The 13,332-nt window shown below is 51.2% G+C and overlaps 1 protein-coding gene across 1 annotated transcript; it reads left to right on the top strand.

Annotated features, from left to right (window-relative positions):
• The first annotated feature begins 1,244 nt into the window (after positions 1 to 1,244).
• LOC131743900 (taurochenodeoxycholic 6 alpha-hydroxylase-like) lies at positions 1,245 to 13,098 on the top strand. Its single transcript, XM_059042900.2, has 12 exons — positions 1,245 to 1,472; positions 4,573 to 4,714; positions 5,346 to 5,390; positions 5,870 to 5,997; positions 6,961 to 7,085; positions 7,458 to 7,612; positions 8,050 to 8,156; positions 8,239 to 8,429; positions 8,515 to 8,648; positions 9,555 to 9,619; positions 9,756 to 9,832; positions 12,080 to 13,098. Exons 1-12 carry the CDS (start codon positions 1,278 to 1,280, stop codon positions 12,246 to 12,248), a joined length of 1,533 nt encoding a protein of 510 aa, XP_058898883.1. The 5' UTR covers positions 1,245 to 1,277; the 3' UTR covers positions 12,249 to 13,098.
• Positions 13,099 to 13,332: the final 234 nt, after the last annotated feature.

Raw genomic sequence — 13,332 nt, 5'->3', positions numbered from 1 at the left:
CATTCACATTTAAGGTAATTATCGATATGTATGTTCCTATTACCATTTTCTTAATTGTTTTGGGTTTGTTTTTTACTTTTGCTGAGTGGTGCCTACTGCTGAGCCCTCTCTTTCTAGGCAGGTATAGTTATGTTGGAGCATGCACTTGCTCCAAAAAAGACATTAGTCATTGTTAACAGAAGCACTGACACCAAATCTAATTGCCTCTCCAAGATGACCAAGTGCCAATCATCTTTCTCTTACACTGTCACTGCTGATTAAGATTTCCTTTCATGAAAATTTAATTTGTCCTCTTTTCTTCAGCATTTTTAAAACTCCTGATAAAATACTGTATTCAGGAAAGACTTCATATACAGCAGAAGAAGCTGCACCTATAATATAGGTAACAATATAAATCTTAGAAGATTCTCAGCTACCTATTTTATCTAATCCAACAGAAAAATACAAATTAATTCAAAGACTAATAAACAACAGAGTGAAAACAATGACTCAGAAAGGAATCTTGCTTTAAGTGTCAATAAGCCTCAAAAGGTGACTGAAGCAAGACATCTGAATAAAGATTTCTTTAAATATTAAGTACATAATCCCAAACCTTTTTAAAAAAATATCATATTTCAGTAGTAGCCATCTTTCACTACATTTCAAATTTGTATTCTCTCATTTCTTAAGAAGAAAGACAGGGGTATTCACACAGACAAATCACCACAAACTTAAGAAAATACTTAAGCATCCATACACTCTGTGTGCATTAACCTGCTGGTTAGTTGAAAAAAAGGATGAGATGGAATTTTCAGTTGCATTGGACAAATGAAAATGATTCGTGTGGTCATGCAGGGTAGTCCACGGCTGGATGATACTACAGACTTAAACTCTGGTCTGTACAATATCACAGTGATAAATAAGATATCACAGCAATACGTTATTCAAGGAAGTTTGAAAAAACATTTACGTTCCTGTTTTATTTCAATTTGTTTAAAGTGTTTTAAAATGTAAGCACGTGATAGTTTGCAGGATCCTGGTACAACCCAAACTCCCACTTCTATTTATAAATATTATCATCTCTTTATATTACTTACATTTTGTAACAAAAGAGAGATTGGTTTAAATTTTAAAAACAAAACAAAACATAAAAACCCAACCCTGGAGGCCCAGGTCTGAGCTCTGCCCTCACCACCACCCTCCCCCAGGTGGGCGGGACAAGCCTCCCTGACCAGGCGGGCGCTCAGGGGAGGTCAGCCACACTCAGGGACAGTCAGCGATCCAGAAGCCGCTGCGCCATGAGTGTCTCTGCGCTGAGCGCCCCCAGAGCCCTGGGCGGTGTCTCTGGGCTCCTGCCGGCGGCCTCCCTGCTCGGCCTGCTTCTGCTTCTGCTCAAGGCAGCGCAGCTCTACCTGCGCAGACAGCGGCTGCTCAAAGCCCTCCAGCAGTTCCCGTCTCCTCCTTCCCACTGGCTCTACGGGCACATGCAGGAGGTAGGATGGAGTGGGACGGGGAATGGGAAGGCGGGAAGGACAAGGGCTCTCAGACCATGGTCCTGGTGAGCGAGCCCAAGGGACAAAGCCCTGTTGTGGGACGAGCACGCAGCCTCACAGAAGTACCCAGCTTACCTCTCAGGTCTTGGCTCTTCATCGCAGTCCGGGGAGCTCCCTCCCTCCCAGGACCCCGTGCTGGTGTCCTCGGGTCTGTCAGACACTCCTTCCTTAGGGAGATCTGCAGGCTGTCCTAGCAGCCCTGCACTTTGAGGACAGTGGCTGTTCCTTCCTCAGTCTCCCCTGTCTCCAGGCTGAGCAGCTTCAGCTGTTTTCATACAACAGGCTTCTAGATGCTTCTGTGCCCCATCCCTGAATCCCATCCTCTCTGCCTGGCCCTGAGCTTGCCTGGGAGCACAGACATCAGTCTGATGGATGCTGCCCTGTGGGTTCACTGTCTGTGGAGAGGACAGACAGGAATCTAGGAAGGTGTCAGGTCACAGGAAAAGAGACCCACTTTCTGGGTGGGGGCTTACCTCAGCTGTAGGGACAAACTGGCTCGGTTTGTTAAGACTGAGGAATTTTCCAGTCTCCTGATTTCAGTGCTTCAACCCTGACAAGTCGCTGGCACACATGAGCGAGGTTCCCAGGATGGTGCCAGGTAAGAACTGACATTTGAGTTGCACCATCCACAGGGTGAGGTCGCCCGCCTGGTGTCCTCCCTCAGTGGACCATGAGCTCTTGGAACCGAGCGTGAAATCCCCGCACCCGCAGCACCCTGCACAGAGCCTGCGCAGAGGGATGTCAGTCCAATGTGTGGAGGGACAGGAAGGAGGGAAGGAGCAGCTTGCAGGCTGGGGAGGGGCAGCACCTCCCACCCAGCACTGGCAGCACTAGACTGGGCGGCGAGGGGCTCAGAGCAAATTCAGGAGCCACATGGAGAGCGGCTCATCAAGGGTTTGTGGACTGAACAAATGTTGGGAGGAAATCAGGGGTTGCAGAGAGATGAGGCCTCCCTTTCTCTGCAGCATGATTAGAGTAGACTGGAGCCAAAGACGGGAACCGGAAACAGCCCGAGCCCCACGTGGGCTGACCCAGTACCTCTCTCCCCTCTCCTTCCTAATCTCCTACACCCCAGGTTACTCAGTGTCCTCCCCACCTGCCTGGGCATTCTGGCCTCTGGGACTCTGCTCCCATGTGCCCTCTACCTGGAATGATCTTGTCCCTCATATGTCTGTCTACCAAGGCCTAAAGCCAAGCCACCTCCTCCAAGATGTCTTTCTGGGTCTCCCAGGAGCGCAGAGGACAACCCTTTTTCCCTTGGCTGTCCTTCTCATAAGGCAGTGCTAACCGGATTCGGATTCAGCTCGTTTTGTCTGCAGTGTCATAGTTGTGAGCTCCTGCAGGGAGAGCCCGCCTCAGGTTCACCTTTGTAACCCGAGAGCATCTTGGTAAATGATGACTCAACGAATGAGCATATGCATGACAAAGAGCTTTCTAAGGTCCAGGTCTGAGTTAGGGCCCGTGCCCTAAAGCTTCCCCAGAGGCTTGGTCTTCCCTCCATCACACATGCATGAGCCCCTATGGTTGTCATGTCCCTCAATCTCACTGTCTCCTCCTGGAGGCTCCAAACAGACAAGCATCTACAGCTGCATCCTAATTCAGTGCCTTAAACAAGTGCCTGGCACACAGTAAATGCTCAGTAAATACATACTCAGTGAAGGAACCCGTCCTCCAGTAGGCAAGTTGCCTCAGAGCTGGTGAGTCCTGATGGTAGAAGGATGCAGGCAGAGATTAGATACCAAAGTGGCAGGGGGACGCTTTGAGTTACACAGAAGCCATTGAATTAAAGACGAGGTGACTGCATGGAACGTGCCTAGGACCAAATGTTGACAAGAAATCCAGAGGGGATAAAACAAAGCTGAATCTCCAAGGTTAAGGAGAGGCAGTTGCTCTGTGGCAAAGAGGAGGGGCACACCAGGTAGAGGAAAGAACCTGGGCAGAGGCCTAGACGTGTGAACAGGTGGGGCCAGTGCAAGGCACACTGGCAGCAGCGTCATTGGGGGCAGAGCAGTGGGTCCTGTGGACTCGCCAGCCCGGCAGGAGACAAGAATAGAGAGGGTAGAGCCAGAAAGCAAGGACTTTTGTGGTCCATACTGAGGAGTTTCAAGAGATTCCTCTAGGTGGTGGGAAGTGCACACAAGTTTCTGGACACTGGTAAAAGAAAATGGGATAAAATAATCCACATATCAAAACCTTAGTTCAGGGCTTCCCTGGTGGCGCAGTGGTTGAGAATCCGCCTGCCGATGCAGGAGACACGGGTTCGTGCCCCGGTCCGGGAAGATCCCACATGCCGCGGAGCAACTAAGCCCGTGAGCCATGGCCGCTAGGCCTGCGCGCTCGGGGCCTGTGCTCCGCAACGGGAGACGCCACAACAGTGAGAGGCCCGCATACCGCAAAAAAAAAAAAAAAAAAAAAACCTTAGTTCAATACCATTTTCATGTATACATCCAGAATCTGTGTACACTCTCAATATGTAAAATAATATGATACACACACAATTTAGTATATAATATTTCTCACTTATCCATATACATCCGACACTCTTTCAAATTAACAAACATTTATATGTATGCTGGGATACTATTGAAAATATATAACAACCAGTATGGCAAAATGAAATTAATACATAAATTTAATTTTTATAATATAATCTATTTTATTCTCTAAATAAACAAAATTATATGACAAAACTACTTACCAAGTGATACAAATTAGCATAAATTGCTCATGCAAACGTTGCACGAATGACTTCCAAAAGTTTTGTAAACCAGGGAGTCAATCCCTGATGGAAGTTTCTGTAGGCAGTTCATAGCGGTGGCCCAGGGCTCTACCCAACAAGGGGACAGAATCTGGCCTTAGGACAAAGGTGGTCAGGCAGCAAGGTCTGGATCAGCGCCCAGGTCATAAGAAATAGTTCCAAACTCCTAGTTCTGCTGATCGATCAAGAACGATCTCCCTGTACCCATCCTGCCCTTCACCCCCACTCCAGCGCTGGAACTCAGAGAAGGGTTTTATTGATTTATCTTTCCCTTGGTGACAGTTCCAAGAGGAGACTGAGCTGCAACCCCTACTGAAGAGGGTAGAGAAATACCCAGGTGCCTGTGCTCGCTGGCTGTGGGGGACGAAAGCCGTAATGTTGATCTATGACCCTGACTACATGAAGGTGGTCCTGGGGAGATCAGGTGAGAGGGAAACCCACATCCCAGCAGGAGAAAATCTTCCCTCTTGGCTACATGCCCCTGGATCTGTGAAATTCCAGAAGAAACAGGCACTTCAGCCATCAATACCTGACTCCCTACCAGCTGTCCTTGCAGGCCACAAACCAGACTAAGGCCAACATCATTCACTTATAGTGAATGCTTAAACACCTGGGTGGGGCTGACTCCTCTCTTCTGTCTTACTTTCTTTCATTGAGATGATCCCAGGTCTGGAAGACAATTCCCTGTCCACACTGATTTAGGTTTGGCACCTCTCACTGTTGCCTGTCCTGGGTCATGAAATGGCCAAACCACCACAAACTGTAGGAGAACCACAGGCTTCTGTCTTACTCTGTGGCACTGAGCAGAGCCTATCTTTCTTGCCAATTCACCGTCTTAATCCTGTGGGTGTTCTGCTGCTGGGACACTGAGTCTGCCTTCCTGGGACCACAGTGACCATCAGGACAGTGAGAGTCAGGGATGGGAGGCAAGAGGGAGGTGAGGTGGCTTGAGACAGACTGCCAGCTGACAAGCATCAGGAATGGGAGGTACCACAGCTGCTCTGGGGGCTGCCTGCCTTGTTTGGTGCCCTCCACTTTCCTTCCTTATCTTTCAGACCCAAAGTCTCATGATTCCTACAGATTGCTGATTCCCTGGATTGGTAAGTACATTTAAATACAACTGTAGTCCACCCACCAGTTAGGTTTACCAAGAGCTACCTCTTTGGTTATGGAGAACAATGGGTACCAGGCACCCTGTCACCACCTCATCTCTCAGTCAAGCCTCATTTCTCTCCTTGCAGTAAAACTCTCACCCTTTGTAATGGTGCCGAGAGCCCTCCTGAAGCTCAGCCTCTTCTTCATCACTTCTCAGTCCTCTGCGATATTCTCAGCCTGACTATTAATTAATACCTTCTATCACCTGCCCCCCTACTCTTTATCAACCTCTGTCTCACAGCTGTCATAATCACATCCTATGGACCAGCCATTTTGGAAATTCACGTTCCTGAACTCTACTGGCCTTTCCTACCTTTGCCCATCATGTGCCTTCTCCTGACATCCTTGGTTCCTCCCAAGTTGTGCCCAGCCGTCCCTCTGATCCAGGCTCCCCGACCCCCCCACACACCCATCTGTGGTCCAGGGAATGGTTTGCTCGTGTTGGAGGGGCAGACGTGGTTCCAGCACCGGCGGATGCTGACCCCAGCCTTCCACTACGACATCCTGAAGCCCTACGTGGGTCTCATGGCCGAGTCTGTCCAAGTGATGCTGGTGAGTCCATCCCTCGTCACCTGGACCCACTCACATCCAGCACAGCTGTCAAAGTCCACTCTCAGACGCTTGTGGCCCTCAGGCATCCATCAGACACAGTCCCCAGAATGATGCATTCAGAACGTACTCTGAGACCGATCTCACCAAAACTGGATGGGACAGAGAGGTACCCAGGCAGTAGCTTGGATCCACAATTTGCTCTGAGGCAAGGGAAAGCAGGGACAAAGGGTATTCAGGGTCCACTCTCCTCTCATCTCCACATCTTCAACACAGAGGATTAGAGCAAGGGTCATTCCCCTGGAGAGCGGTGCAAGCTGCCCCCGGATGCCCTGGACAATGGCAGCTTCAGTGGCAGAGTGAACATCCCAGGATGTCACTCAACTAGTCTCTGGCCTGGGGCCCAGGGCCTCTGCATGGAATTGAGCCACTCATGGGAGGAAATGAGGCCAAGTCTACATTCACAGAGCCAGGTCTTGACAAACATCACCTCTGATCCAGACTGAGCATCAGCTGGTCTCAGTTAACAATGGATGAATGAAAGGAATCGCCCCTTCCTAGGAGCCCCAGTAGAGTCCCATAAGCTTTTCCTTGCCTGGAAATATTTGCTTACTAGTGTTGGCCGTCACCTGTCCAGTTCCGATCTCAGGACACAAAAGATTACCCCTTTGTCCCTTGAGAAACAATGTTTTCTGCTCTGCCACAAGGTGATTATCATCATAAATTGTTCCTAGAATTCAGAATTAATTCAGAATATTGCAAGAGAGTATAATTAACCATATAATAAAAGATTCCGAGAAAATAGACATCACATTACACACGTGTTACAGCTTCAAACTGCTAAAACACATCTGAAAGTGAGGAAATCTCTTCCGAAGATCTAGAGAGACAGAGAGAGAGCCTGGCCTTGTCAGCACAGGCCTTCTGGGGGAGCAGAGCAGGGTCAATGTCCCCCTCCCACCACAGGACAAGTGGGAGGAGCTCGTCAGCCTGGACTCACATCTGGAGATCCTTGGACACGTCTCCTTGATGACCCTGGACACCATCATGAAGTGCGCCTTCAGCCACCAGGGCAGCATCCAGACAGACAGGTCAGTGACAACCTTTCAATGTCAGGGTCCTTGTTCTCACCAGCTGGGGAGGACTTACCTGAGCGGCAGTTAGGGCAGCGTGGATGCTTATCAGCACAAAAAGCAACATTCTGCACAGAGCCATGGACCACGGTCCAAAACCACCCAGACCAACCATGACTCAGTCACAGGCCCTGATTCCTGCACAGGGAGAAACCTGGCCACTCAGGCCACTTGTCAAGGACTGAGGGTCTCCAGGGTTGTAAGGCAGAAATGACAAAGCCTCAGTGCTGCCTGTCCCCACTGAGTGAGGAATCCCCACCCGGAGCCCCACTCCTTCACCAGGTCAGAGGCTCCCTCCACTCCAGTCTCCTCTGCATCCTCTCCCTTCAGGAACATCCAGTCCTACATCCAGGCCATCAGGGACCTCGGCACTCTGACTTTTTCCCGATTAAGAAATGCTTTCCACCAGAACGACATCATCTACAGGCTGACCCCTGAGGGCCGCTGGAGCCACCGTGTCTGCCAGCTGGCCCATCGACACACAGGTTCTGACCCTCCTTCTGGGTGGCTCCTCCCCTGGCCTTGACCCCTCAGGCAGAGCCCAGACTCCTGCTTCCTCTCCAGGGGCTGGCACACACCCACACTGGGTACTTCCCTGGTGTAGGGATTGGGAACCGAGACGTCAGGGTGTCAGGTGAGGTGCAGGGAGATCCATGTGTCACCACGTTGCTGACGGTGGAATGAGAGCCCCTCCCGGCAGCACTCAGGCAGAGCCTCCACAGGCCGTGCCATTGAAGGAATTCCCGACCTGGATCAGATGATGCTGGAGCTCTCTGCCCTGACATGTGCACCCATTCCCACCCTCGTCCTCATCCACCTGGTACCCAGACTGGGCCTGAGGGGCAGATGGGGCTATGGTGGGCGCTGCATCTGAACTCCCAGGAGCCCTCAGCTCTGTTTGGGGACCACTCTTCTGGGACAGATGGAGTGATCAAGCTGAGGAAGGCTCACCTGCAGAAGGAGGGAGAGCTGGAGAAGGTGAGGAGCAAGAGGCACTTGGATTTCCTGGACATCCTCCTCTTTGCCAGAGTGAGTGTGGGCAGGAGAGGCCTGAGGCTTTGCCCAGAAGCACGGAGGAAGGGCAAACCCTGCACTCTCCCTGCCTCCACAGATGGAGAATGGGAGCAGCTTGTCTGACAGGGACCTCCGTGCCGAAGTGGATACGTTCATGTTCGAGGGTCACGACACCACAGCCAGTGGCATCTCCTGGATCATCTATGCTCTGGCCTCCCACCCTGAGCATCAGCAGAGGTGCCGGGAAGAGATCCAGAGACTCCTGGGGGATGGCGCCTCCATCACCTGGTGAGTGCCCAACCGGTGGGAGAGCCTTGTCCCTCTGCAAGTGGAGGACCCCTGGTTGCCCGCCCTTAGATGGGCTTCCTTTCAGGGACCACCTGGACAAGATGCCCTACACCACCATGTGCATCAAGGAGGCACTGCGACTCTATCCACCAGTGCCATTCATTAGCAGAGATCTGAGCAAGCCCATCACCTTCCCTGATGGACGCTCCTTACCTGCAGGTATGAGCTTCACCACACCCACTAAACTAAGCACTCTGCAAGACCACATGTGAGATCAGAAATACACATGTGCTTTCCAGCTCTGGGATGCTCTGTCAGTTGTTTCCGCCTCTAGATGATTAATATTTACTCTGCAGTTTGGACGTTTTGTAAAATGCCTGACACAGAACTTGAACCAACGAAAGCTCAAGAAGCAAATGCTAGCCCTTGTTGTGGTCTTGTAATGGAGTCCTAAAATTCTAATTCCTTGAGATGTGAAGGCTTAGGAGAAAAGCAGAAAGAAGTAGGGGGAGATGTGGTTCTTTCATATGGGGTCTAAGTAAATGAGGGAGCTCAAGGAATCCACTGTCGTGGGTCTGAGATTCCAGTCTCTGAGGAGCCCTCAAGTGGATGTCCAAGAGCAGCTGATGCTCAGGTCTGAGAGCCCTGCCATGGTTGGAAGCTACCCAATGGCTCTCTGCCCAATGGGTCTGAATCCTAGCCCTGCCACCTCCTCTCTGTGGGATCACAGGCATTTCCCTTAACCTCTTGAAGGCTCAGGTGCCTCATCTGCACATGGGGATGTGAGTGCTTTCCTTGAGGGCTGCTGTGAGGATTAAATGAGTTAATGCACATTCCCCAAGGGCTCATGATGTCACCTAATAAATGTGAGTTTTCACGTGAGGTGATCCTAATAGCAAGCCTCCAAGTCTTTTCCTTCTCAATCCTGGGCATGGTTACCTACTCTTAATCTGTGCTCATGTGCTCATGTGCTCATGTTACCTCCAGCCCACCTGTCTTGCAAGAGCACCATTTAATTCAGAGTGATGGAGGGTAGCTCTCATGGTGGCTCCCAGGCCTTTTGTGCACATTGCCCCTATTGCTATTGGTACCATCAGTCTTCTCTCTCTCCTCCCTGCCCCACAGGAATCCCGCTCTCCCTCTCCTTTTATGGGCTTCACCACAACCCGAGGGTGTGGCCTAACCCAGAGGTATGATGGAGGAGGGGATGGGATGCTCCCTCCAGACCAGCACCTCCCCTGCTCCCCCTTGGGGATTCTTGTCCCCTGGTGGATTGGTGCAAGGAGTTTGACCCCACCTGCCCTGGCCCCGGTGCTCTCTCTGTAGGTGTTTGACCCATCCCGGTTTGCATCAGGTTCTGCTCGACACAGCCATGCTTTCCTGCCCTTCTCAGGAGGATCCAGGTGAGGTCTTCTGTACCTGGGGCAGCCAGGTGTCACTGGGTGCTACCTGATGTGTGTGACTGTCTACATTCATATGTGGTGTATGCAGTTATGTCCCTGTATGTTGGCGTGTTGAGAAGGAGGCGTGTATTCCCACGTACAAGAAGGCCTTAAGGGCACGCCACGGAGACCTTGACCTCCTGACTTCCGCAATGACCAGCCACATTTCCATGGCCGTGGCCTCTCCAAAGTATGCCAGGGTTTTCCTCACTTTAGGAGTATGACTTTTCAGCGTTAGAATTTTTCATGAAATGTAAACTTCAGATGTTTGCTTTCCACAATTATCAGTCATCTTTTTTTTTTGCGGTACACAGGCCTCTCACTGCTGTGGCCTCTCCCGTTGCGGAGCACAGGCTCCGGACGCACAGGCTCAGCGGCCATGGCTCACGGGCCCAGCCGCTCCACGGCATGTGGGATCTTCCCGGACCGGGGCACGAACCCATGTCCCCTGCATCGGCAGGCGGATTCTAAACCACTGCGCCACCAGGGAAGCCCCTATCACTCATCTTTAAAGATGGCTTTCTCTCTTCACACATTCCTAGTCCAGCCCACCGCCTTTCCTACTTAATTCACCAATCCGCCTCTGACTGTATCATCAGTCGTGTTTGCATCGATTTAGGTTTCCAGCTGCTTTTCTTGTCCTGAGGCTTCAAGCCATGTATGTGATCAGTTACAGTTGCCATTTGAAGAAAGCCTTGTGTGTCTTCTCTATTTCTGTAGTCGAACCCAACAAAGTTGTGACAGCGTATTAATATACACATGACACCTTTTCTAGTTGCCAAAATTCTGTATATGTAGTGGGGATTATGTACCATAGTCCCCAAATCTACAGAGTCTAATTTTGGCAAAAAAGGATGAAATTGAAGGCAATCGAGTGCTTTTGAGAGAAAACTCACTATTTTGTGTTTGACACATGCATTTGAGAAGTTCCTGCCGTGTAAAATATAAAGCACACATGAAATAGCTGTTAAGCTGGATGACACACTCCAAAATGACTGCTGTGAAAATCTTCAACGGCTACAGATCTCCCCCGAAATAGTCACTTCCATAACTTTGGAACTACTTAGTAATCCAAGTTTTTTCTGAGTCTATAATTCGGTGAAATTTTCAGTTGGGGAATCAACCTTCACAGAACAGGCTTGACGCAACACGTTCCCGGAATTTGCTCTAGGATTTGGTCTGAACCATGGGCCTGTTCTTCCTTATAGACATTGGCTGCAGGTCATGCCGCTGCCACCAGAGGACAGGGGGTACCTGGCAACTCAATTCCTAGGTCAGAATTAATATTTAATTTTACTCCAGTCCTTTTTTTTTCAATTCACTTAACTTTGTTCAAATAGAAAGCTATTTATTAAGCCTGCCTCTGTGTGCCAAACCATATATCACAAGATGGGAACACAGAGACGAAAGGAACTTTCCTTGCTCCAAGAGTTCACAGTCAAGAAACAACTACCGCTATTCAAGACAGACATGCGACGTTCCATAGTGTAGTGGTCTGTATGTTTGCCTTACAAGACAGACATCAAATATTCTTCCACTCTTTCACTCATTCATTGATTCACTGAGCAGACTGTGGAATGTTCCATGTTTCTGGCACTGTCCTGGTCACGGGATGGTGATGTGTCCTTGAGTTAACACTAAAGGTACTTGGGGATGTGGGAGAAAGAGGTGCAGGCGGCAGAGGCGGGAGGCCAGGCGGTCACTAGACTGAGTCTTGAGCATGTGGCCGGCGAGGTGGGGGGAGGGGGCCTCAACAGGAGCGGAGTGAGGGAGAGGAGCTGGACAGGTGTGAGGGGAGTGAGGAGCCACCAGAGAGCGCTGTGATGCCAGCTGAGGCCCTGCGACGTGTCCTCCCTGTGATGGAGGGCACAGCAGGCCCTGAGCTGCTGTGGCTTCAGTAGAGGGAAGGGGAGGCAAGGAGACTGAAAAGGCCAGTGAGGAGCCCACGGGGTGGGAGGAGGGGCCTTGCTGGAGTAGAATGGGAAGGCTCCAGGGGCAGGTTGACTGAGGGGCTGAGGGGAGACAGGAGGCCGGAGCATTAACTGGGAGGCAAGTGCTCCAGCAGGTCGAGGGTCGCTTGGGCGGCACGTTCAGTGTGACCTGTAAGGAAGGGATCGGGGCTGGGCCACGTGGAGGAGAGCCCTGAATGCCCTGGGCCCGGCAGGCGTTAGAAGCCTCTGCTCACTTCCTTTTCCCTCCCTGACCCAGGAACTGCATCGGGAAGCAGTTTGCCATGAATGAGATGAAGGTGGCCGTGGCCCTGACCTTGCTTCGCTTTGAGCTGGCACCCGATCCCTCCAGGGTCCCTGTTCCCATTCCAAGAGTTGTGCTGAAGTCCAAGAATGGGATCCACTTGCAGCTCAGGAAGCTCCTGTAATCCTTGTTGGGGACAAGGACGAGCTCTGAGGGCCCCTGCCTGCCATCCTGTCTCGCTGTCACTCTCTCCTGTCCTTGCCTCTGTGCCCACTTCCTGCTTCTATCTGCCCACCTGCCGGCCTACCTCATCTCCTGCCTCCTGTCCATCAGACGTTCTGCCCTCCTCCTCTCACCTTTCTCCAGGCTCCCTATCTGTTTATCTCTCCATCTGTCTCTGACCCACCTGTGTCTCTGACTGTCCACCTAAACCCTGATCGCCTGCCCTCCTCCAGTCTGTCTACACTCTCCCTCTCTTTCACCCCTTCTGTCTGCCTGTCTGTCCCTGAATTCACTTCCTTTTGCTGCTAAAACAATTGACCACAGCCTTAGGGACTACGAACAACACAGAGTTATTTTCTGACAGCTCGGAAGTCAGAAGTCGGAAGTGGGTTTCCCTGGACACAGCCAAGATGTTGGCAGGGTCCCCTGTGCAGGGATCTAGGAGAGGATCCCTCTCTTTGCCTTTTCCCACATCTTGAACTGCCACCCTTGCTTTCCTTGGCTCTTGAGCCCTCCTCCACATTCAAATCCATCAGCTTCTTCAAATGTTCCCCTGCTTCAGTCTTCACGTCGCCTTCTCTTTCATAAGACCTCTGTGATTACACGGGCCCACTCAGATAAAACAGGCTTGTTCTCTGTCTCGGGATTAGGACACGGATACCCTGGGCAGCCGTTACTGTAGCTGCTAAGTCCTGTGTGACTACCGTCGCCTTGGGCCCCCGATCACTCCCATGTGTTACGGGTCTGCCCGTTTGTCACTCACCTGGCTTCCCCTCTTTCCCACTCCCTGGATAAATTCACAATGTCATATGGAGTGTGTGTGTCTTCCCTTGAAAGGAGCTGGATGGAATGGAAGAGCGAGAGAAGGGGAGGGAAGGCAGAGGAGACGAGGAGGGGACATGACCCCTGGTTTGTGGGCCCAGAACTCCAGCAGGACAAGCGTGTCCCAGCGCCCCTGCAGCCTCACACTCTGGGGTCCCTCACGCCCCACAACCCGCCTGTCACCTGAGGCTTCCACGGCAGCTGAGTCAGGAGAAAGGGCTCGT

The sequence above is a fragment of the Kogia breviceps genome, chromosome 1 (genome assembly GCF_026419965.1).
Source record: "Kogia breviceps isolate mKogBre1 chromosome 1, mKogBre1 haplotype 1, whole genome shotgun sequence".
NCBI classification, from domain to species: domain Eukaryota; kingdom Metazoa; phylum Chordata; class Mammalia; order Artiodactyla; family Physeteridae; genus Kogia; species Kogia breviceps.
Note: the sequence above shows the minus strand (reverse complement) of the source record. Positions and strands in the feature narration are given on the sequence as shown.

What these genes read in the sequence shown, in the direction of transcription:
- LOC131743900 (XM_059042900.2), top strand. Translation starts at nt 1,278, where the DNA reads ATGAGTGTCTCTGCGCTGAGCGCCCCCAGAGCCCTGGGCGGTGTCTCT. An exon ending in TCTACGGGCACATGCAGGAG is followed by an intron (nt 1,473 to 4,572) that starts GTAGGATGGAGT and finishes CCTTGGTGACAG; the next exon opens with TTCCAAGAGGAGACTGAGCT. An exon ending in GATGGCGCCTCCATCACCTG is followed by an intron (nt 8,430 to 8,514) that starts GTGAGTGCCCAA and finishes GCTTCCTTTCAG; the next exon opens with GGACCACCTGGACAAGATGC.